At 40.5% G+C, this 24,486-nt stretch overlaps 4 protein-coding genes across 8 annotated transcripts; 2 read left to right on the top strand and 2 right to left on the bottom strand.

Annotated features, from left to right (window-relative positions):
• Positions 1–63: 63 nt before the first annotated feature.
• Positions 64–3,778, bottom strand: LOC143902586 (UBX domain-containing protein 4). 2 transcript variants are annotated; one of them, XM_077415616.1, is made up of 7 exons: positions 3,491–3,778; positions 3,169–3,303; positions 2,355–2,791; positions 2,014–2,286; positions 1,625–1,930; positions 1,312–1,550; positions 64–1,118 (listed from the first exon to the last, which is right to left on the bottom strand). In XM_077415616.1, the coding sequence occupies exons 1-7, from the start codon at positions 3,570–3,572 to the stop codon at positions 992–994; spliced, it is 1,599 nt and encodes a 532-aa protein (XP_077271742.1). In that variant the 5' UTR covers positions 3,573–3,778; the 3' UTR covers positions 64–991. The 2 variants fall into 2 exon arrangements, with proteins under 2 accessions (XP_077271742.1, XP_077271741.1); XM_077415615.1 differs by having other exon boundaries at positions 64–1,127; positions 3,491–3,776.
• A 686-nt stretch (positions 3,779–4,464) lies between these two features.
• Positions 4,465–9,678, top strand: LOC143902589 (large ribosomal subunit protein uL10m-like). Of its 2 annotated transcripts, none has more exons than XM_077415624.1 (3): positions 4,465–4,626; positions 8,719–9,237; positions 9,320–9,678. In XM_077415624.1, the coding sequence occupies exons 1-3, from the start codon at positions 4,590–4,592 to the stop codon at positions 9,544–9,546; spliced, it is 783 nt and encodes a 260-aa protein (XP_077271750.1). In that variant the 5' UTR covers positions 4,465–4,589; the 3' UTR covers positions 9,547–9,678. The 2 variants fall into 2 exon arrangements, with proteins under 2 accessions (XP_077271750.1, XP_077271749.1); XM_077415623.1 differs by lacking the exon at positions 4,465–4,626 and adding an exon at positions 8,496–8,638.
• Positions 4,820–8,189, top strand: LOC143902584 (partitioning defective 3 homolog). 3 transcript variants are annotated; one of them, XM_077415614.1, is made up of 2 exons: positions 4,820–5,934; positions 6,091–8,189. In XM_077415614.1, the coding sequence occupies exons 1-2, from the start codon at positions 5,289–5,291 to the stop codon at positions 8,187–8,189; spliced, it is 2,745 nt and encodes a 914-aa protein (XP_077271740.1). In that variant the 5' UTR covers positions 4,820–5,288. The 3 variants fall into 3 exon arrangements, with proteins under 3 accessions (XP_077271740.1, XP_077271739.1, XP_077271738.1); XM_077415613.1 differs by having other exon boundaries at positions 4,820–6,006; XM_077415612.1 differs by having other exon boundaries at positions 4,820–8,189.
• On the bottom strand, positions 9,675–17,106 carry LOC143902583 (uncharacterized). The gene is made up of 9 exons (XM_077415611.1): positions 13,619–17,106; positions 13,135–13,379; positions 12,887–13,064; positions 12,490–12,668; positions 12,074–12,255; positions 11,415–11,526; positions 11,157–11,339; positions 10,385–10,627; positions 9,675–10,042 (listed from the first exon to the last, which is right to left on the bottom strand). The coding sequence occupies exons 1-9, from the start codon at positions 16,650–16,652 to the stop codon at positions 9,962–9,964; spliced, it is 4,437 nt and encodes a 1,478-aa protein (XP_077271737.1). The 5' UTR covers positions 16,653–17,106; the 3' UTR covers positions 9,675–9,961.
• Positions 17,107–24,486: the final 7,380 nt, after the last annotated feature.

The raw sequence follows: 24,486 nt of genomic DNA, 5'->3' as shown, positions 1-24,486 counted from the left end.
ATATAATATGCATATTTCATGTTAAGCATGTACGGAAAAGGATTTAATTCAATCAAAACGAGATCATGAACCTCTGTATTTATTTCTTTAGGCATTAAGACAGGCCTACATCTCATTCGTATCCTGTGCTCATTTGCTATCTTCAGAAAATAACCATCCCTAATTATATTATTTCGCATAAAGACATTTACATGTATGGATTCTGATATCTAGTTATTTCGACTATGTAATTATATTGACTCATATAATTACATTCTTATTATACTACAAAATATAATGAAAAACAATGAATATTAGTAACATTATCAACAAAAAGTATATTCATCGAATCTTAATATAATTAATTGTCGCAATCTTTAACCGCACTCAGATAACATCCCATTGTTATCCGAAATTAAAAGGAAAAATTTAATCAGATAAAAAGAAACTTACATTCATCAAACTTGCTCTCAATAAATCTATATAAATATTAAAATTTCAACAATCTAAAATCAAGACATTCGCAAAACTTTTGTAGAGCACACGATGTTTTTTTAACGAGCCTTTTCGCATTTGGGGGGGGGGTCCATGTATCACTTGTAGCTCAATATATTTTCACGATCTTTTGTCATAATGTATTTTACCATTTATTATAATGCATTAATGTTACACACTTCAGCATTATAATAAATGTTATATTATGATAACAATCCAGATACAATGTTCACATTATTGCTAATTGTGATATCAATTGTAATATCAATTAACAAATACTCGTTCTTGTAATGCTACATTAAGAACATTGAAACATTTATGACAAAACTCGCTTGTTAAAACTTAATGCTTGTGCATTAATAAAATATGTTGCAGATAAGTTTTGTACAATAGAGTGAAAAGTGTCGAATATATTAATTGATAATTAGAACATAACGATTTATATAACGGGAATATAGTAATTGCATGATTGAATAGCGATTGCTTACAATGTGACTGGAGCGAGATTTACATTACTTTACATTTGCTGTGTGGAGTTACCGTTCCAAGTGTTATTCTCATCATTATCATCCCCACCTGAATGTAATCTGTGTATATTCCCTTGCGCTCTGATTGTAGTTCCTCCTTGATTACCCAAGTATCTTCTAAACAAACTGCATCATGAATAGAAATGTTTATTTAATATATTAAAAATTATATATATACATATATATATATATATATTTCGTACAATTTTGTTAAATATATTTAAACACCATGTAAATACATGTACATATAGCTCTATAATCACGCTTGTGTATGTGAGAGATTGTTGAATATATTTATTGGGAAACCTACCCCGATTGAACTACATTTTGCTGATTCGGTGAAATAGCTCTATCAGGATTATTCGTCGTTTCTACAGAATCATTGCTGGAATCGCCACGTTGTTGATTCGCGTCTCCATTAGTGCCAGAAAAGTAACCTACTATATAATTGTAAATACGAATAACGGGTGTGAAAAAGGACCATATGAAGCGAGAGAAGAACCCAACGTCTTGTGATGTACGATGAAGAACCACCTTTGTGACATTAGACTGGAAACATAAAAAGATATAAAGTGAATATAATTAAAAGTGTAATATGTTACAAAAAATCTTATTTTACTTACATTTTTCAAAGGAAGAATTAGAATAACAGCGGTTGGAACTAATTCAAGTTCCAGAAGGGTTTTGTCATTTTCCTCAAAAGTCAATTCTCTTCTGGGAAATGATGTCGACATGGCGAAATGTTGGAAAGGTAAATCGATGTTTTCGGCAACGTAGGTGCGTAAGGTGCGCAAAGTGTTGGATGGTTCAAATTGTCCTGTATGAGAATTGCCGGACGGTAGTCTAAATTGAATTCTGGTCACAGTCACGTTACTAAGTGTCGGATTATATTTGGGTTGCTCTTGACACTGCGGCTGTTGCATTTGTTGCTGTTAAAGAAAATGAAAGGAGCTTTTAAGTTATTCTAATATAACATAAAGTAAAAATCATTAATGATTAAAATAATGCCAACCTGCAGCGCAAGCTCTTTTTGTTTCCGTTCTAGTTTATCTTGAGCGATTTGTTGCCTAACTTTCTCGCGAGCTGCAGTCTCCGCAGCCTTTTCTCGCATCCTTTCCTCTTGAGCTTGTTTTATCTCTAAGTTTTGCTGCGTTTGCCGCATTTTTTGCACGTCGCGCCCCATCTTGCGTCGTTCAACCTCGCGTTCTCGTTCTTTTTTCTGCTCCTCGTCTAGTCGTTGTTTTCGTTGGAGCTCAATTAACTGTCGTGCCCTTTCGAGCTTTTCCTAAAAATGTGTGGCAAATATTACTTGTTGTTTAAAAATTATACTGATATCGTTAACGATCTACATACCTCAGTTGTCAATTCCTTATTTTGATTAGCTTGGTTAGCTTCAGCATTTATCTGTGCCGATGCCTCATTATTGTCTCGATCCCCTGTGTTTAATAAAGTTACAGCCTTTGCTGCATCTTCCGTGACATTGTTTTCATTATTTGAGATATCTGATGTAACCGATTCTGTTATATCAGAAGTTAAATCTGTATTTGGATTGGAATTGTTATCATTTATGTTAGTAGTCTCAACGGCATTATTATTACTGCTGCTACTGGCAATTTTTTGTTCCGCATCAATTAAGTTTAATGAAGATTGTTTACTACTCTTCCCTGCCTTTGTCAGCACATCATCAATTTTGGATTCTAATTCAGCTGCAGTTGCACTGCCAGCAACAATTTCCAGTGGCGTGCCATTTTCCCCGATAAAAAATAAGGATGGTACTGGTACCAATTGATCTGATGGTTTAATTTAAGAAAAATTCTTGAAAATATGGATTAATTAAACTAAATAATATTAACCCTCCATGCGCACCACACACACACACACACACATACACACAAGTGGGTCTGCTACAGTGTCTGAAAGAAAGTGACATCTGCTTGTAACTATATAAATGACAAGCAAAACGAAACCAATGTTTAAACGTTTATAAAAATAACTATGAAATCATCAACTACAACATAGATAGATGATGCATAAATTTTCAGATTTTTTAAATACTTTAAAGTAAAAAAAATAATGTCAAACATGACAGACCACCCGTTCATATGGAAAGATACTAGAACAAAACATATGCACTTAGCAGTAAGATAAATATTATATAAAAGGATACAGATCTGTGCAAAGAATCTGTAGGCCTCGGACCCACTTTCCAATCTTATAGCTACAAAATGCTCTCCCTCCAGACGGGAAGAGACTTCTGTAGCGTCAATTACCTGGGCAAGTTGCACCGATGTGTCATCTTTGCCTAAAAGGATATTATACCAATATCTGTGTGACTGTTTAAATTTATACGGCTGATAAAGAATACATTTTGTTTTACTTCACATATCGTATCTGTCACGTATCTGTACGTCGCGTCAGAGGTTTAGAAAGATGATTTGAGTCCGACTAAACTGGACTCAATTCTAACCTAGAAATCTGATTACACACACCTTCGATAAACACGACGAAAACTGCCTTCCTCGATTTCGACGTCGCAACCGCCTCGTTAATACTTCCCGCAAACCACTTCATTATATGACAATATACGTATATTTCGTTTCCTTATGTTCTTTAACAATATTGATGACGTAATGAAGAAAACTGCAGAGCGAAATACTAGAAATTTTGCGATGGACCTGGCCACGACAGACAGCGAGACAGCTACGACACTTCAAATTCTGAGTAAGGTTCAGATAGGTGTAGGATGAGTCGTCACTCTCTACTGTTTTCCGATGACGACATTGACGACTCACGACAGTCACGACAATGATTTTACCCCCACCTATCTCTAATGCCGCTGAGCCTTGAATTTTTCGTTTGTTGTATACGTGTAGAATATTTACTTGCCAACTGCCGCTTCAATATATCTGCAGTAATTACATATATAAATATATAATTAATTGATATATATACATATATCATCAGTATTCAAAACGGAGTGCTCTACTTTTGGATGATCGAATTATAATATGCTATTGGTGGCATATCTGGACTATTTTCCTAATAGAATCTTTGGCCACGTTCCGTAAAACCCGTGTCACGGAGGATTCACACTGCGTCACTGCGTCCGATGTTCGACGTACGACGATCCGACATCCAATAGGAAATTTTTGTCTCTAATAGCGAAAAGTACATTATCGTACTTTTCGCTTAACTTTTTTGTTTGGAGTCTCAGCAGCCTAATTCTACAAACGCGCGCGCGGTATGATATTCCTTGATGTCTACCGAATGGACCTGCACCCTCATTTTGTAACATCAAGTTGTAGAATTTTTTTATACAAAGCAAATATTGTTAAAAACGAGTGTAGGTATTACAGAAGCGTCAAAAGGAACACATAGCCAAAGATGCATGTCCAATGTATTAAATGGACAAAATCGGAGTAATCGCTCATTGTGAACGCGTCTGTACTGTCTATAGTTGGTTATATCCGGAACAAGAAACGGCGGACCGGAACCATTTCTGCGTAGTCTGTGCTATGTAAATGATGTTGCGGTAACTTGTGGGGAAACGAGTTTCTCATTGTTCTTATTAATATTACGATTGAGTGAATGTATTCCTCGAGAATGGCGCAGTGTCTGAAAAAAGGTACGTATAACCTATATCGATCTTCAACCAGCACGATCACGCGTCACTCGAGAATCGAGGAACCGTTCGGCACGTTTCCGAGGTTTCCGTGGGTGGTGGTCTGGTGGTGGTGGTGGTGGTCCGTGTGCGCCGCCATCTTATCCGATTCCGTCGTTTCGGGCGTGCGAGCACGACGGGGGAACGGCGGAATGAAATGTTGTAATGGCGAGTGCGTCTGTTCCGCATATTTGATGTCGATGTCGCGATAAAGTTGGGGCGTAAACGCCGTCCGCCGTTATCGGTTGGTCCATTCCAACGCTCGCGGGCCTACTCAGAGCGGGCCGTCGTGTCGCCGGCTCGGCCCACGGATCCGTATTCATTCGTTCCGTCGCTCAAAGAGGCGCCGAGACGCGACGCGACGCGCGTACGTACATACGTGAATCATACTCCGAGATATGGAGAGGTGCGACTCGAATAACACGCGATAAATCGCGTTACTCACGTCGATTACCCCGCGACACGCTACATTCCGCGACACGGACACGCGCGACCGACGTATCGCGAGCCCCCGCGACGGGCGGACCGACGAAAAACCTCTCGCGCGATCTCGCCATTGTCTCGCGTAAATTTTTGGTGCACATCCGCGCGCTTATCTCTTCATATAATATGAAATCGGAGCGAGCATGAAGGTAACCGTGTGCTTCGACAACGTCAGGGTGGTGGTCCCATGCGGAGATGGCACTCTGCTGGTCAAGGATCTGATGCACGAGGCGATCCTGAGATACAAAAAAGCCACTGGCAAGAATGATAACACCTTGACGATCAACAGCCTGTCTTCCTTGACCGGGGGCGGCCTATTGGATCCGGACGACAGATTGTGCGACGTAGCCGACGACAGGGAGCAGATAGTGGCTCATTTCACTAGCTCCGACGTCAGTCACGTTGGCGGAGATGGCGCGAGCTCGGTCGGCACCAACAGCCCTGACTTTTTCCACCGGGACGTCAAGGAGCAAGCGTATCCAATCGATATCCATTCCTCTATGTCTAATAGTATTAAGAGAGAAAGCGCCAAGCGCTTGTCGATGCACGCATTGTCGACGAGGGAGCCTTCTCTCGCAACGTATTCTGCTCAATCCCTACCTAGAGAGTCTCGACGTAGGGAACCTTTAGGTCAAGATTCTAAAGCCTCGTACGAGTTTGGTAACAACGTCGAGTCTGGGAATCAAGAGGTGCGAGAGATAGTTATAAAAAATGAAGCAGGGCCACTGGGGCTCCACGTGGTGCCATGTTACGACTTATTAGGCAACGATCAGGGACTCAGAGTCGAAGGTATCGAACCGAATGGCCGCATCGCCAGGGATGGACAAATTGATTTGCATGATAATATTATAAAGATAAATGGTTATAACTTGTTGCGCATACCGTTTTCAAAAGTACAAGAGATTTTTAGAACATGCATGAATGATCCTTGTTTACAAATTTCAGTTGTTAAACATAAGAAGAAGATGAGGAACGAAAAATCTTTGCATAAGAATCATGGGAACACCAGTGGGGGATCGGAGAAGACCGAAGGTGATGAGAACGTCAAGAGACTTCAATGCGCCAACTATAATCTTCTGCAGACTGCGAACACTAGGAAAATTGGACGGATGATAGAAATAGAATTAGTTAAAGGAAGTAACGGTTTAGGATTTAGCGTTACCACGCGTGATAATCCTGCTGGAGGACATTGTCCCATATACATTAAGAATATTTTACCAAAAGGCGCTGCGGTAGAAGATGGCAGATTGAGACCTGGCGATAGGTTGCTAGAAGTAAATAATAAGGAGATGACCGGCAAAAGCCAAGCGGAAGTCGTATCGCTGCTCAGAAGTATTCCTCCGGGTGGTAAAGTAAGGATGGTAGTATCGCGTCAAGAGGAGATTTCTTCAAACGTTCCAGATTCTCAGGGTGTTGCGACGTCTGCTGCTGCCGCCCCGACTACCGAAATAATGGATGATTCAAAGTATTGGAATGCATTAAATAGATCACCAGCGAAAAAGAATGATGTACACGATAAAGTAAGCGCTCAAATTTACGAGAAGTGCACTTATAAACCAGTTCCGAGTAAGTCTTCCGAGGATATCGTCTTATCTCCACGGAAGAATCGCGTGATAATGAATTTAGATATACCAGTACATGATTCTGAGAAGGCTGGTTTAGGTGTTAGTGTTAAAGGCAAAACCAACAGTTCTGACGATAACACCAATATGGACTTAGGTATTTTTATAAAAAGTGTTATCCACGGAGGTGCAGCGTCGAGGGACGGCCGCCTGCGGACCAATGATCAATTGCTCAGAGTTAACGGCGTATCTTTGCTGGGATTATCTAATTCTGAAGCGATGGAGACTTTAAGAAGAGCAATGCTTAACACAGACAGCTCAGTAACCGGTGTGATTAATCTTATAATAGCTAGAAGGGTATCGTCGTATGACGCAAGTGAGAAGAATACTGTAGATAATAATTTACAACCTCACCGTAAGTCGGAATCTGTTAGCAGTACATACATATCGGATTCTACTAAGATGAATGATGGAATAGTCAAGGAGAAAAACACTTTAAATTCACAAACCGATGTATTGGATAATGAAGGACTATTGTCTTGCGTAACAGCTTCGCCATGGAATCCTGTCATTGATAGACTAACGGAGCAGTATAGCAAGAGCAGCCTAAGAAACGAAAGTTACTGTCTTGCTACTAATAAGACATGGATCGAGCCTATTAATAATGTAAAGAAAATTATAGGACCACGCGACGATCGAGTTGAAGCGGTATTGCTCGAAGAATCTAACAACGACAGCTCTCAAGGAAGTGACGCCAAACGAAATACCGAGGATAAAGACAGCCAGTATTCCGGAGATCCTACGTATGACAGTCAGTTATCGTTGGAAGAATTAAACTCTTCTTCGAATAAGTTTTCTCGCGATGCTCTTGGTAGACAGAGCATGTCTGAGAAACGACACGCCGCGCTTGACGCTAAAAACACAGATACTTACAAGAGGAACAAAAAGTTGCGTGAAGAGAAGAATAAAAATGCGGAGCAAATCAACCAGAAGTCGATCAGCCAAACAAGTAATCACTCGAGCGACTTAGGAGATTATTCGAAGAGGAGCGGCAAGTCAAACAATTTCGAGAAACATACGAGTAAAGGGGCCTTGGTTGGAAATACAAGTGCCGACAATAACGTGAAACACTACGAAAAGTCTGTTGATGTTGCTCAATCGGAATACATGTACACTATACCCGGATGTAATAATAAGTTTCTCTCGCCGAAGAAACATTGGCTTGTGGACGATGGACATGGTGAAGTTACGAGTAGCAATAATATCAAAGATGAGAGAGAAGGTTTTTCGAACAGTCGCGGAGATGTAAAACAGGCTTCTCTTAATTCAGCATTAGATGACCGATATAAGCGGAAGAAGAACGGCCTTCGGTCAATACTCCGATTGAATAGGAATAGGAAATCACTTAATTTTGGAGATAGCATAGAAGCGAGGCACGAAACTAGTAATTACTGCAGCGGACGAATCAGTTATATCGCATAAATGCAAAGACAGTATGCAAAATCAATGCAGAAATTCTGCACAAGTAAATAATATATGTATACACATTATCGCGCATCTGCAAATATACACACTTTGCATTAATATAAATATATATTTTATCTATATATACGATCTGTTCCAAAGTGCCTTATATCATTAAAAGAAAGTAATTAATTCTGTATATATGATTTTGTACTTGTCTTTAATTGATACGGATCATGTACTTACTACGATATAAACATTACATATGTAGTTTATACAACACCGAAATTAAATAATGAATAGTTCCAAAGGAGGAATTATATTCCGCTGCCAAGTTGATTCAAACTTTTATCGTTCTCACCAATTTAACATGTACCTATAGAATCTTGAATTTATAATAAAAATGTCAATTGACATCGAGGATAAACATTGTAAAAAGATCACAACAGTCACGGTGGAAGGGGAAGGTATAAATTTTTAACTGACCGACTTTTTTTCTAATTAACTTTTCAGTATATTAATTATGTTACTTTATTATGTGTTTCAGCATTTCAGATTACTCCAAGCACAATTCTTTATCAACAGAAGCGTTTTCGAGGCAAAATTAATATACAAAAACCCAGAAAGCCACATTACCTGAGAGCATTGGTAAACGAATTTCTGACGCCTTTTTACCCACTCCCGAATCAAGGCAAGAAATTAGAGGAATTATGCAACAACGCAAAAAAAGCTGTGGCAACGAAGGAGGAAGAGGAATATAATCCTTACCAAAGAATAATAGCACGTGAGGTCCGCAATTGGTTTGACACTTCCAAAATGGTTGCTATTTGTCATCAGAATTCTATGACATCAGAGGACCAGTTTGAATTCGAAGTTCCATTGAGGAGGGCAAATATGTACTACAAACGATATAGCGCTAAGATTATGAAATTAGCACTGACAGATTCACCTTACGCGGCAACATTGCCGTTGTATTCGTCACACTATTCCATTGTATTTGGTTCTGACGCGAACGTCGCTGCCTTCGAAAAAATTGTTAAAAAGTTTCCACAAGTTATTTTAATGGGTAAGTAACTTCAAAATGTACTAAAATAGGGAAATAGAGTAAGAGAGAAGTGATAATAAATCTATCTGTTTCTTTTTTACAGCGGGTATACTAGAGGGACGTGTGTTCAGTAAGGACGATTTTTTGAGATACGGCAGAATGGATCTTACATCATCCCGGGTTCATCTTGTTCAGGTGTTACAGAACGCAGGCGGTAACAACTTAAATCAGCAGCTCACGCATCATCAGTCCACATTAGTTACTCGATTAAAACAGATCGGTAAAAATGAAACAACTTCCGGCGAGAACGAAGAATCGGTGCCTGTATAATTGCAAAAATTGCTTGTATCGATAACTTATTATACATCTTAGATTTATCGAAAGCTTTAAGTAAAGTATGATTTATTTCCTTACACTTTGTATTTGCGGTAAAAATAAGAAGAAGCATTGGTACAAAGTTAAGTGTGTTCCTCTTTTTATTAGAATCTCACTTTCGATCTTGTCAAGGACGGTGCCGCGATAAGATTATAATCATTGAGCAAGCAGCGTATAATTCCTGTTGCATACTGATTTATCGGGGTTCGAGCTTACACTAAACGCACGTATAAAAGATCGTCGTACGTCGCATCGAGTTTATAAATTATTATATGTGTCAATATGAATAATAATATAAAAGCATTTCTAGAACACCTTATTATCATCGTAAACTTCGCGTTTGCTCGATTGCCGTGGTGGTTGCAATTCTTTAGTGGCAGTAATTGCAACGGGGATGACACTTGACTCCGTTCTCACCACATCTACAGCCGCCGGATGTGTCCCCTTTACCCTGCGACAAGCAACAAGCACGATCAATAAGGTCATAGAATCATAACGATGACGTTAATTGTTAACAAGTAACAAGTATACGCTCATTAGAATCCATGTAAGTAGACATAGGATTTTTTATATGCAAATTGGTGGGAAGAAGCAATTAATAACTAACATTATGTTATTTATAATATCCAACATCTTTATACTGCAATATATGTTTGGTATAAATATGTTGGACATTATAAATAACAATCTTAGTTATTAATTGCTCTTTTTCCACTAATCTGCATATAAAAAATCCGATGTCTACGTATAAGCTTTCAGAAATCCTAATACATGAAAATAAATTAATATTTACTCCTGGGCCCCAGCGCGGTCCTCTGGTTACCCAACATATTTCCGTTTTGCACATGGAGCAAACCAGCCAGTCGCAACCCCATTTCTTCATAAGGACGACGGCACACGTGGGACACGCAAGTGCTTCTCCTCTATCGACCATCTCTTTGAGCATTGCTGCTGTCCTTCTAGATTCTTGGTCGGTCTCTTTAGAAAGTTGCAATTCTTGCTGATATTGTTTGCAGTTCTTTCCGGTATGAACGACCTTTAAAACCAAAGTTTATACACTTTTCGTCACTTTGCAGATCTTTGGTTATATTATAAGTTAATCTCATTTGATGCTTAAGCGTATGCACTGCTAAATAAATAATTCGTGCTGCAATATACTACGAGAGAGAAAAAGAGAAATATAAATTTTTAAACATTTCCATTCTCAATTAAATATGAAATTGAATAAAAGTGTTGGCAATATTTTATTTATACAACGAAAACCAGTAAATGTATCTATGGAAATAAAACAACGAAGAAAGAATTCTCGCCGTAAATTGAGCGCAAACATATATGTACATTTTTTTTTATTTATATAAAATAGCTTTCAATTCAAATATATTTTTATTGTTGGAGATAAAGTGTGGAATTTTATTCTGCACTGTTTTGTTAATATCGCATGTTGATTTCACGCACATAAACTAATAGTGATATTTTTATTTCTTTATTACATTTCATGTTTTAGTCTTTCTAAATTTATTTTCTCATTTTTTGATAGATATATGCCTCGATAGAGCAACGCTCACCTGACAGGTGAGACAATTATTGGCTCCGCATACAGGACACAAGAAATTGTTCACGTCGTCGTCGTAAATGCACCAACCAGGACAGTCCGGTGTCTTGCAATGGAAGGCCTTATTTCCGGCGTTGTTCTCCGCTTGCGCGATCGATTTCGCGAGGTGCTGCTGATAAACTTCCGGCTCGACGAGCTAAGCGTAAACAATAATAGGATCATCGCAAACTTTATTAAAACTTGAGTCGAATAATCTTAAACAGAAGCTCACCGCCTTGATCTCACGTTCTTGAAGGGTCGATTCACACGTATAATCGGGGTCTCTGTATGGGCATTTCACTTCCGCTTCTTCGCAATACGCGATCGTATTGACGATGCATGGTCTGTGGAACCAGTGTATGTGTATACGAGAAAAATTCATTATACGCGGAAATAAAATGCGCACATTTGTCTTGGTTAGTAGGTAGACAAGTAAAAAATGTAATTGGGCCATTGCGCAATTCTTTTTTTTTCTTTTTGCGGAATTCACTGCACGAGAAAAACATAAACTGTGGAATGGAATATTCGTGCGCACGATTGTGGCGTGTTTCGCAGTAGCGCTAGCGTAATTGTCGCATTAGCAATGTACATGAATCAGCGTATTATAGAGCAGATAAATATATCTGTGATGCATCGTGGCTTAATGTGTAACGCATACATATCTAGACGCTCGGGCCAGCTAAATGCATCTCGCTAGGGATAAATTAGAATCGACATGGGCGATTGTAGGGAACAGCTATAATGAGCGAAAGCGATCTATTGTAGATTGTATCTCTGTACAGGGAAAACACCTATGTTGAAGCACGATACGGCCGCTGAAATTGGACCCTGTATTTAACGGATTAAACAGTAATTAAAGCTGGGGATGTGAGGCAGATTAAAGGGTTCTACCTGCAGAACATGTGTAAACAATCCCTCAGAATTACACCTTCGCGCGGACCATATGTAACGAAGCATATTGGGCACTCGATTGATTCGGAATTCGGAATGACGTCCCAGTTCTCCAACGATATCAATTCCTCGTATCGTCCTATCTTGGCGTCTTCCGACATGTCTGTCTCCGCTGTTTCTTGCTATTGTTGCGCAAACATATCAAAACGCGTATTACATATCTCCCATTTTGATTAACATGCAGCTAGTCAATAAAGAAATGAAAATTAACAAAACCGCAAAAATAGCGCCTATTTAATAAATAAAACGTTTCGTTGAGACAGTCTGAAGAACACGTACGTACTATACACGATAGATTTTCACTTACTGGCAGTGAACATCGGAACGCAGCCAGTATATCGATGCGTATTTGTTACCTGATGCTCATTTGTTGTCAATATTATTTTATTCGTCTCCTTAGTTTCTTGCTTTTCTTCGATTGTTTGCAAGGCTTCCACTAGTTCCACTGTGTGTGGTGTATCTTGTGGCAATTCCTCGGGAATTTCCTCTGCTGGCTGTGGCTTGTTCGCTTGTGCTGCATTGTCGACATGTAATTCTATAAAATTCCATAGTATGTTAAAATTAATAATTAAGAAAAAAGCATTAAAAAAAGTATTTCGTATAATTAAGCCTAAATATATGATATAATATATTTAAAATAAATTTTCAATGACTTTTAGAAAATAATGGATAAACTTTGAAATAAAGAAATGCGGGAATAGGTCTTTGTTTGATCTGAGTAGGAATTATATTCAATAGAATGAATCAGATTACCGGGTGCTACGAGATAGAGAAACACCGGCGAACCATCCACTGCGTGTAACTCGTCGAGAGTGGCCCCGTCGCGATCGGCCAAGTTTTTCCCAATGATCCATCGCTGCACGTTCGTGGGTATCTCAAACTCCGTATGTACCTTTGTCTTCAGCTCAGCCACCGTCATTCTCGTCGGCAGCTGTTATCACAGCCCGGTCCATGAAACGTTTTGTTTGCATATCGAGCAACCGTCAGTATCGGTTACTTACCTGAAGTGGTATGGGCCCTTGGTGAGCGAGTTTGTCTTCGATATACATATTGACTTTAATCGACTGATCCTTCAAACATGCCGCCGAACGCTGTCGTATCACGGAACAATGGATCTTGAGCCTTGCCAATTCCTTCGCTAATCCCGCCGCTTGCTGATGATGGCCCGACGCTATGGCCCCTTCCAGCTTTCTTAATAATCGATTTATAGCCAGAGTATTCATGTTCCTCGCTGTTGAATTATCATCTGTAACAATAATCGTATTGCCAAGTTATTTTTATAATTAAAAATAAAAATTTTAAAAAATCTAAATCAAGACAAATTAATTGAAAAATTATTTTTTTTTTTTTAATTTTATAAAGATTATATTTGCTCATTTATTAATTTTATTTATTTTTTCCTTATTTAAAACGAATAACTGAAACAGAAACTTTATTCCAATTTTGTCAAATCATCATTTTAGTGAATGCAATTTGCGATATTACCTTCATTTGTAAGCTGATCATTGTTCAACATGATTTTACTCTCGTTTGTAATATTGGACCGCTCTTCGGGCTGATTACTTTGCAAAATATCCTTAGATGTCGTCGGATCCGATCGTTGTTTCGGCGATTTGGGAGGGACGTGAGTATTGGCGTACAGCGACGGTTCTATCACATTGGCATAAGTGTTTTCCTTGGATACCTCCTTCGTGGTCTTCGAAGCTTCTATCTCGGCGAAATCGCGCGGTCGTATCAGTTGGAAAGTATTTTTCACAAGGACCGAACCTTTGCCAGAAGTTCTGTAGAGCACGTTCTCGTGTTTCCATCCCGACGTGGACGGCCGCGCGGCGGAAGTCGAAGGCTGATTTAATCTGCGAATGTTTCCGCTGGTTTGCGCTGACGAGGATACCTTTTGCTTATCTGTCTCGTAATCGTTCGACGACGTCGTAGCCGCCGTCGTCTTCGTTGCCGTGACCGAGGCGATGTAAGAAGTCTTGTTTGCAGGTACAGGTGAGTGCTTCTCAACCTTTTCGAGAACATCGCCGTCGTTTGACACAGTCTTCTTCGACTTGGGCCGTTTCGGTAACGAGTGCTTCATCTCCTTCAGCATCTCCTTCAAATCCACGGTAATTGGGTCCTCGACGGTATTGAGAACGGTTAATTTTGTCTTGCTGGACTTCGCTTTCCGGTCCGAATCAATCAAACGCGACGTTGTTCCCTTGTCTCGCATCGATCTTTCCGGCTGTATCACCGTTCTCGTTTTACCGTCCTTCTCGGCTTCCACCAGGATATCAAGCACTTTAGCCACTTTGCTCGATACGGCTTCATCCTCCGAAACTTTGCCTGCGACACCGTCAGATTCGGCTGCCGGTCTCCGTTCGATGAGTTTGAACTCTCTAGAGCGCAACTGTCGGTCGATCTCGTCGAAAATGTCCGAAAATTCCTTCTGCACCCCTTCCGCCTTTTCTGTGAAGGGATCTAACGCGTTTTCCGCGCCCGCAGCTAAGTTACGAGCACGGGAAAGTAGAAATCTTCTTCTTGTTTCATTGTTCAATCTCGGCGATTCTTTGCCCTTCATTTCTTTGGTGATTTCTTGCCGCGATCTAATCTTTTCTTCTAGAAACGCGATATCCTTTTGAGCAGTTACAGACTCGTTCGTGCGATTTGCAGCGAGTTGACTTTGTAAATACGATATTCTACTAGACGCGTCCTTCATCAGCTGATCATTCTGCTCTTTGCCAGAGGTAATTTTGACGTCAACCGACTTTACGTCCGTATGAATCGGTTCGGTTCTATTCCTCGATGATCTTTGCTGCGGCAAAAAGTACCTGGAGATATCTTTATCAACGCGGACGCTTTGGCCGAGATCTTGCTGGACCGAGAATCTCTGATTCCTCCAATCTCCGATCTCTTCGAATTTGCTGTTTCTCGTTGCATCGCGATCAAGCTTATCCCTTTTAGCGTTGAAGAAATTAGCGTTGACCGTGACCTTAGTGATGTTACTGATGGCATTGAATTTTGATATCAACGCGCGCGTGCCTCGTCTAGGCGACGAGCTCTCAATCGCCGAGGTGACCATGTCCTGAACAAGTTCTTCGTTGACGTCGTTCCTCCTTTCGAACTCGTCGGCAAATTTTGAGGTCTTCAACAACATCGACGCCCGCGTTCGCGCCTGCTCTTCCTGCACGATCGCCGCCGCTTCTTTATCCAGCTCGCTGATGTTCGTCAGGATGGACAAGCCGGACTTTCGTTTGGCCTCTTGTCGTTTTCTTTCATCGCTCTGCCGCTCACCGCGATGGAAGAAACTTAATCTCGATAGAGAAGCATCAGTGGAATAGCTCGGAGAAGAATTTACATTCATCCCGATACACTCTTCCTTCATTTCGGCAGACGTCATTGGGCTGCGAAAGACGGCGCCTCTCTTGGACGATCCGGAGTGCTCGCGAGAGTGCTCGAAAACGCTGCGCTTGTACCAAGGTCGAGGCATGTTCAAGGTACCAATGGGGCTCTGCGCTTTTTCCTGAAGGACCGTCACGCTGGACGCTCCCGCGTCGCTCTCGTTGTTCTTCGCGGCCTTTGGACTGCCGCAAACTTCCTTCTTTGACAGCAACATCCCACCCTGAAGGATCAACGTGTCGTTGCTGATCGACCGTCCTTCGTCGGCATCTTGCCGCTCCTCTATCTCCATGCCGCCGCCATCGGTGACGGGCTTTGACCGTTCCACCGACGCTGTTTCAGGAGGTCGTGGCGCCCGTCGTTTGCGTCTATTGCTGCTTCTCGCCGGCGTTTCGCGTGCATCGACCTCCACGACCTTCGCCGCGCCGGGAGGGTTGGGCGCTCTCCGTTTTCCCTTCACGTGGACCCGTCGCCGTGCGGATCCATCGAGTCTCGCGCTCCCATCGAGTCCTCTCGACGAGTCCTTTTCGGTCGGCAGGAAGTTTCCGCACGAGCTGAAGGTCGTAGGTTGCAACGAGTACCTGGCGGTGATGTCTCGTCGCCGAGAGTGTACATTAATCGGTAACGTGCAGGCGTTGTTCTCTTTGTTACCCGGGTACACCTTCGAGGCTCCCGCGGCGAACGGGCCGACCTCGGCCGCCTGCTTGAGTATATCCAAGGACAGCACGTTGCAACGGCCGAGAGTTCCCGTGTGAAACGCGAAACTACGGACCGTGGTGGTGCTGTAAAAGGTGTCTACGCTCTCCACGCTGGAGTAGATGCTGCTACGTCGTCGGACGACGCCATCGTCCGACCTCGCGCTCGTTCTCCGTCGTTTCTCCACGGTTGAATCGCGATTTCGCTTGAACCACCTGAACAGGGAAAACCTGCCGCTACCACTCCTGCCGCCGCCGCCGCCGCCGCCACCGCCGCCACCGCCGCCACCGCGTGTTAGGGAGGTCGTTTCACCGTCAGCACCACGCGCTACCACCGCGTCCGTCGCGACGACGATACCGGACGTTCCTCCTCTGCGGTCGCCGTTCGGTACGCCATTGAGGGATGCGCTCGTCTCGTTGCTACATGCGGTTGCTTGCTGTACCATTCTTACTCACTCTCTCAAACATATCCCGAGGCACCGCGCCCCGCCTCAGCCTTCGCGTTGCATAGTTCTTTATTTAGATTCACTCGAAACGCGCGGTTTTAAGTTCCCTCCAGTTTCTGCTGTGCGCGAACGCCAAAAATCTCGTCGTGCGTCGGAGCAATCGGAGAGACTGGGAGAGAGTCGCTCTCGTGACGACGGTTACGTTCGCCGGATAGACATCTCTTCGTGGGATCCTCTTTTCCCCTCGATCGCGTCTTCTCTTTCGGGTCTTCGTTCTCCCGTGCTTAACTGGCAGCTCCCTAATTCATCCGCGTCGGGAGACTTCATCCGCGGACGGAGGTGTCAGTTGCATCGCGGCGACGACGTCTTCGGGCGACGACACGCGTGCCCGCACGCGGACTGTATCGGCGGATTTTGCGGCCGAATCGCGGGTATAGTCGATGCTGAACCGGCGACAAAGATACTTACGTCGGTAAACTATTAATAGATTTGGGTGGTCTCCTTCTTTCTCTCTCTCTCTCTCTCTCTCTCTCTCTCTCTCTCTCTCTCTCTCTCTCTCTCTCTCTCTCTCTCGTGGCGGGGTTATTTTCAAGTCCACTTTGCACACCGCGCGCCACGCGCCACCGGTCGAAATCAAAACAGAGAAATACGGGGCTAACGTGCGCGCTTTTTTAATGCACGGTGAAAAAAATACTATTGCTTGCCTCCGGGCTCTAGTCGACGTTGAAATGTTTTCGATTGAAAGTGATATGCGATTCCGCACGCAGCATACGTATAGTTTCCGTTCCTGTATTTTAACAACGCCTGCATCTGAAATATTTCAAATAATGGAAATATGGAAACGATGAATATTTTGCAGAGAATGTACGCCCTGGTTTGTCTTGGAACCACAGTAATATGTTCACAGTACCATATTGATCATTAGTAATCAATAAGAGCTATTGATAAAAGCTACGTTTCACTTATTTGTTATTTCATTAATTGCTCATCGATTTAATGAACGACCTACGAATTCGTGGCGTTACGAAATTATTTTTATATCATTCAGAAGTCTCACAGCTTGTTATAGATTGCCACATATTTAGTTTTTTTTTTATTTTCACAATGGAACGTATTAATAGTTGGTCGATACACGAGATCTTCAAGGCGTTGACTAAACATCGTCCCCTGAAAGATCGCTATATTTGTACACGGTATATATTCTCCGATTGTATTTATTTCCATAATAATTCTAGGCATTATTATATGCGTTCGGTAGCAACTCTGGATTACAGACACTGGATCTTAAATTCGGAGGATCTTAAAATGTTTAATTTACGTCGCCGTGATGACGATTTGCATCGCGATGCATGCGCGGTATTATTTTTGGATTTGACTAATCCCGTGAGAGGGCATGGACTAGCGAAGCAACGACCAGGCGCGCTGCCTCTGTGATGGCGCGTGACTCTTCGTCGTCGAGTGAATCAGCGCGCGAGTTTTGACAAAATTCCGAAAACGCGACACGATACAATGGCCCCAGAAAGTTTTCTCTACGGCCTTGAAAAACCCACGCAACACAGACAACGCGCTTTTTTAAAGCTGTTCGGATGTTGCCTCGCACCATGTAGGATTTTGCACCGAAAATAAACTCGCGGTTTGCACATCATGCTCGCGCATTTCGGACTGCGTCCTCTAAAAATACGCGGAACTTCTTGTGGAAATGTAGAAGTAGCGGGCACAGAGTATAATACTGTCGTCAAGCATAAAGAAATCTGTGGCAATATTTCCCGCCTATTAAATTTATTAACTTAATAAAGTGTAAATTTTAATTATTTGAAAATGTGCCATGTGTACGATAAATAATATTTAGCAAAATCAGGTATTTCTTTAAAATTTAGCCTGTATAAACAAAATAAAAATTAGTGAGTACGATATTTAAAACACATGTAGTAATGTAACGATCATAAATTATAATCTTTTTTGTATCTGTGAATGTAGAACAAAAAATTAGACCTATACGTTATACTTGTATGAAATTTTTTTTAAATTATTAATCGTTATTTATAGTATTTATAGTATTTATAGTAAAATTTTGGATATCTTATTTTAAAAGCTTATCATTTCGTGTATTTTTTAGTTTTCTTGTCGATTTTTTTTGTAAAACATTTGGTAAAATAATGGTAGATATTTGTGCGTGTAAACGTCTAACAGTCGTTGTTGGTCGTTATCGTTGACGATCAATCTATTCTTTAATTTACGACTATCGAATAAGTTCTTCGTGAAATATGGTATTTTCTCCATCGTAAAGTTCTCAGCATAATTATTCTAACGAGGCAGTAACCGTAGCAATAAAATGTAAATAATTTTGCTGTGCAGAATTTTACATTTGAACGGTACTAGTTTTTAATGGGTTTAGCTCTTCTATTATTGTACATATTATAACAATACGTCGTATTTCTTAAACGCATCGGCTATCGATTATTGTATTTTTCTTTTTTCCTTGATTTAGATTTATATGCTCAATTTCACAGTTCACATTTAACATGTTGACGTATTGACTATATAAAAAAATCTCTCTCTCTCTTTCTCTCTCTCACTCTGTCATTAAATTTCTTCTATTTGCGAATATATAAAACATATTTATACAATTTTATAAGCAATCATTAATTTATTTTATAAACTAAAGTATATTTTTAATTGTTTTTAGATTTCGAAGAAAGTACTAATAAAATAAAAAATTGCTTTTTTTCAAAAATAGATTATTATATATTATATATTTAAAACGCATACACTTGATTCTCATAAAAACTAAAGCAATTCTGTAAATACAAGCACACAAACAGGCATACACATTTTCGTGCAAAACGCAAATGCAGAGATGCAGACGACTATCTCGCGATAACTCGGGAACATGATCTATTGAGAGAGCATGCATAAGCAATTAGGACGACAAAAGGAAGAAGCGTGTTAAGTATTCGAGTAATTTGCAGTTGCGCAACCGACGATCGTGTGCCATTAAAATTAATTAAATTCTGTTATTGGACGAATGATTTGCTCGGATCACATCGGTTCATCCACGTTTTGCCAAATAGCAAGAAGATACTATCTATATAGCGGTTTGTTCTGCTTGGTAGAACACAGTGTTATAGAAATAATCATTTTCCAATCTTCCTTGATTATACGAAGCGACGGAACAGATCGACTTCCTCGAGGCTCATCGGAAATTCAGGGGGATTCGGGGATATAGAACAAAGACACAACCTAAATCTGCTTGGCGAGTAAACGAGAAATTTATTCTACCTAAATCACAATAATAATTTGTGGAAGATTTCACACACAATTAACTCAAAATGTTTTCGCGAAATCGAATAACGCGACTATTATTTTTTCGTGGCGATCACGATGAATGGCCCCCCTTAATGTTTATTAACGAATGTACGTTGAAGTATAGATTATATCATGGGGTTGTTACGAGGGTACTTAGTGCGATGATTGGCGTGATGATTTCGCAATGAGGCAATAGATTCGATGTATTGACTATACGGCGTGAGAAGTATAATTTCCTTTTATATGTAACAACCTATTTATGGATAGCAATGGCGAGACTCGTTGAACGATGCTTTCGTATTTGCAATGTTGGGGATTCGTATCGACGGTAATGCTATTACTGCTTGATTATTTTGATCTGGCATTGGTCAGATCGTGTGCGTTTGGCCGAAAACACTTGGCGGAGAAACACTCCACCATCTGATTCCATTGACTCTCGTGGAATCAGTTTCCAGGTATCGAATTGCGAGAACAGTGCTTGGACAAGTTCGATGCACTGGCTCACGATGCATGGTCTTAACTCTCTTTTATTATCGGAAGTCGAACTGGAGCGCGGGGTTGCGCGCATCCCCTTTCCCCTCGCGCCGCCACCCTACGAGGGAGTTTATTTCGCGATTCCACCGGTCTGCCCCCTGCCCCTGGGTTCTTGGCTTTCGCCGTGTCCCGCGCGTTCTGAATACAAATCGCGACGTTCTCTTTTTCCGTGGACCGTCAGGGCGCTGCGCGATCATTACCATTAATGAAGAAACCGGTATAGGGATGCTTCATCGGTTATACCCCCGCCCATTCCCCCGGCTATATCCTAGACGCATAACTCACGATGACCGAGACGGAAGTTCCGAGGCCGAATGCGGATAGTAATGCGGGATTATTCCCGCCGGATACACAAGTCCGTCCATATTCAGCGATTTACAATTTTTATATTCGTGCGTCCTCGGGGAACGTCGATGTCATTGAACCCTGAGTGGAAAAGGTCGACGGCGAGAAGAACGCCGGGGTTTCGGCGAAGGATATTTTATTTAGACAATCTCAGCCCTCTCTCTCCCGTGGCGTTTGACTATGCGAAATCGGATGTAAATTAGTTATCGAGCAAAGAATTCTTATGCGGCGAGAACGAAGAAACGGCGAGAGAGAGAGAGAAAGGAGGTTCAAATGAGGAAACGAATGATTTTGGATCCGAACGCCGGGAGATGACGAATAACTGAATTATGAATCGTTCGTTCCTCAAAATTTTTTAGTTATGAATGGGACATGTAAATACGCGCGAATGCATAATAAAACAGCCGCGCGAGGTTCCGCCGCAAGTACGACGGTCGCGTTATTTATTTTATAGAAACGTTTGCGTCTCGCGTAATCAAACCGCGGGATTAAAACGTCGTGCTTCAAGTCAAGTCGAAGCACCGCCTTTAATTACGTTCAAATTAAAATTGAAATAGTTCAACGACAAGATTGCGAAATGTACTTCATATAAATTATTTTTACCATTTCTCTCATTTCTCTTGCATATGATATCTGACGAGTTTATTCTCATAAAAGCTTTTCCTGTAGCACGTAACTTTATCAACCTGTAAAGGACGGGAAACCTATTTTTAGGTTCCATGGGGATCGCTTATTTTTCGTATAACACTTTAATATACTAAACACTTTAACGCATATATGTAAGTTATAAATGAAAATCACAAAAAGTCAGGAAAAAACTTGCCCGTTCTCTAACAGTTGACGGAATTAAATAATGTAGATACGTCAATAACTCAGTTGCGATATGAGTTTTATTTGCAGACGATAAATGAATGGTAAAGCGAAGTTCAATCCAGTCTTTCTCTCGGAAGGTTGAACAAATAACAAACATTTTGTATCAATAAGCCGATAAATCTAGGTTACCTTCTGCTCGTTTTAACTTATAATAAAGTCGAACTTTATTGTTACGAGATGAGAAACATTTTGGAATTGTGCGCCGCTAGTAAATATATGTTACTTAGAAATGTACAGCATTACTGCTACGCGCATCCTTTGCGTCAAGAGAAATGCAAACAAACGCGGTCGACGATAATCCTGGATTCTCAGCAGTCTGATAAGGAATTGCGATGCCTTCAATATGCAAATTTTACGATGTTCGACACCTATATCGGACCTGCTCCTCGACGGACACCGGAGAAGAAATAGCTATTCCAGACGCGCTATTTCGACGAGAGAAACAACTAGAGAGAGAGAGAGAGAGATACATCCATACACTTGCGTTATCCTACATATAATATTTAATTTGTCCTAACATATACATTTATATTTGCAACGTTATCTTATTATTGTTTAGATAACAAGGTTCACAGAATGCTGTAAAAATGTCAAGAGATGATTCTTTATACGAATTGATATTTTTATCGGTGCAACATTTGAAATATTTGTTGACACATAATTAGGCACATCTAACAAGTTCGTTAAGAAATTGACGTTAATTTATATCACACGAATAATGCATGTATTAAATAGTGTCTTTAACTTGTCAACATTGATATTAGTACGCGAGTACAAATATGGATTATACAAATATTTTGCCGCGACGCAGGGAGACAGATATCCCGGCTATACAGTGAGGAAGGTATTTCTCAAGCAGACTTCAGTACATGTTGGAAACGCTAACTACGTACTTCAGTTACACCGCTGTACGTGCGCGAGATAGTTAGATTGCCTCCCCCAAGTTATCCTTCTACATGATGTTAAACTTCTCTCTAGTTTCCATTGACCATACGTATGTTACCGTACTTCCACAATATCCGCGGTGTTCGCTGATGAATATGAGACCGTGGACAGAGATTAGATTACGTGAATTTGTGAACCTGTCAACAGTACTGACAGCAAGTATAGTCTTTAGCGAATTAAAAGCATGTAAATCTCTTTTGAGATGTTTTGATATAATTATAATGAAAACCCGATAGTTGCGAAGAGAGACGCTATTGTCAACGGCATTATTATACAATGTATATATATCGACTATTATAAAGCTAATGATCTCATTTTTATTTTTCAATGGCATCAATAGACGGAAGACGACTTTTCGATATAATTGGATACATTAAACGAATTAAATACACTATATACTCATTCACAAAAGAATATTTTGACACACGATAGATAATATCGTCTATCCATCGGGTGATGTTACACGAAATTTTCTCGAGATGCGAAATAAATTATGAGATACGCGCTTGGTTCCTTCGCACATCGCCTTCCCCACGTAAATTCGATTTCCTACGCGTTGTCATCGTGAGTTTCCAACGTAGAGCGTATTCGTTTAATAATCGTATTACGTGAGGCTTAGCAATATCCGCGGCGTCAATCAGTACGGACCCATCGACGTAATCTGAAATATCAAATCCGATCTGGCGTTCCATTAAACTGAAAGCTGAAGAACTTAATCTGTACCCGCCAATCAACTCTCCGCGATTTGCGAGGTGCTGATCCTTTTTCCTGCAAGAATCTTCCGTATATAGTATTTTGCGTCAGTGTGATGTACTTTTTTATATATATTTTTTATCCGTTTTTTTTTTCAGGCATTAAATAAAGTAACGGGAAATAGACATAACTGTTCGTTAGAAAGAAAGAAAAGTCAGATCGATTACGATAACGGTAAGTAATTCTCCATCCGCGTATAAAAGCGAAATCACAAGTTTCTACATTTTATAATAACTAAAAGAATGCTCTTAATCCTGTGAAAAGGGAGAAAATTCATTCTTCTAAATATTTTTGTTGAATACCTCTCTTCTTCGCGAGATATTTTACATTGAATATACCTCTATTGTATGTAATACTCTCTTTCTCTCTCTCTCTCTCTCTCTCTCTCTCTCTCTTTTTCAATTGTGCAATGATATCTACAACTTTTGTACTATAATTTTATTTATTCTTAAATCATAATTTACGTTTATGTTCGTTTTAATTTAGTTTTCTTCGTTTCAGCTCGAAAAAGAGAAGTTCGCGAAAATTGAAAATTCAAAAATGCATATCGCTGTTTCGCCTGGCATATTTTATCGTCGTCCGGGAAATTCGTTACCAGGCGACGCGTCATTTGAACACCACGCGGCGCCGCGACGCCTAACGACCTAGATTTTTCTCGACACTATTTTACCACGACCAATCCTCTTCTCCTTGCGTAAGCTTCAACCGCAATTTATCGTCTGTATGTGCAAGATGACGTCGACGTTATTTCGGCGATTCATGAGTGAAAATACGAAATATGTTACATGTTGATAACTCTGCAATTTTTTCTTTAAATAAACGCGCGCATCGTGGCAGCTTTGTTTATATATAGTAATTTATATATATTTTTTGTTGCAATATTTTTCCTGTCAGATAACACCAGCGATACTTTTTAAATTTATTATAAATAAAAATATAGAGATGTTTCTGAATACGAATGAAAATATCGTTCGCGATCACAATATATTTTTTGCATATATATATATATATATGAAGTGCCAATTCTTTTTTGCAATCGATGAGAATGCAAATTCTTGAAGAAGACTGATCATCCGTG

This window comes from Temnothorax americanus, unplaced genomic scaffold, assembly GCF_048541705.1.
Source record: "Temnothorax americanus isolate GAGA-0224 unplaced genomic scaffold, ASM4854170v1 Scaffold4, whole genome shotgun sequence".
Lineage (NCBI taxonomy): Eukaryota > Metazoa > Arthropoda > Insecta > Hymenoptera > Formicidae > Temnothorax > Temnothorax americanus.
Note: the sequence above shows the minus strand (reverse complement) of the source record. Positions and strands in the feature narration are given on the sequence as shown.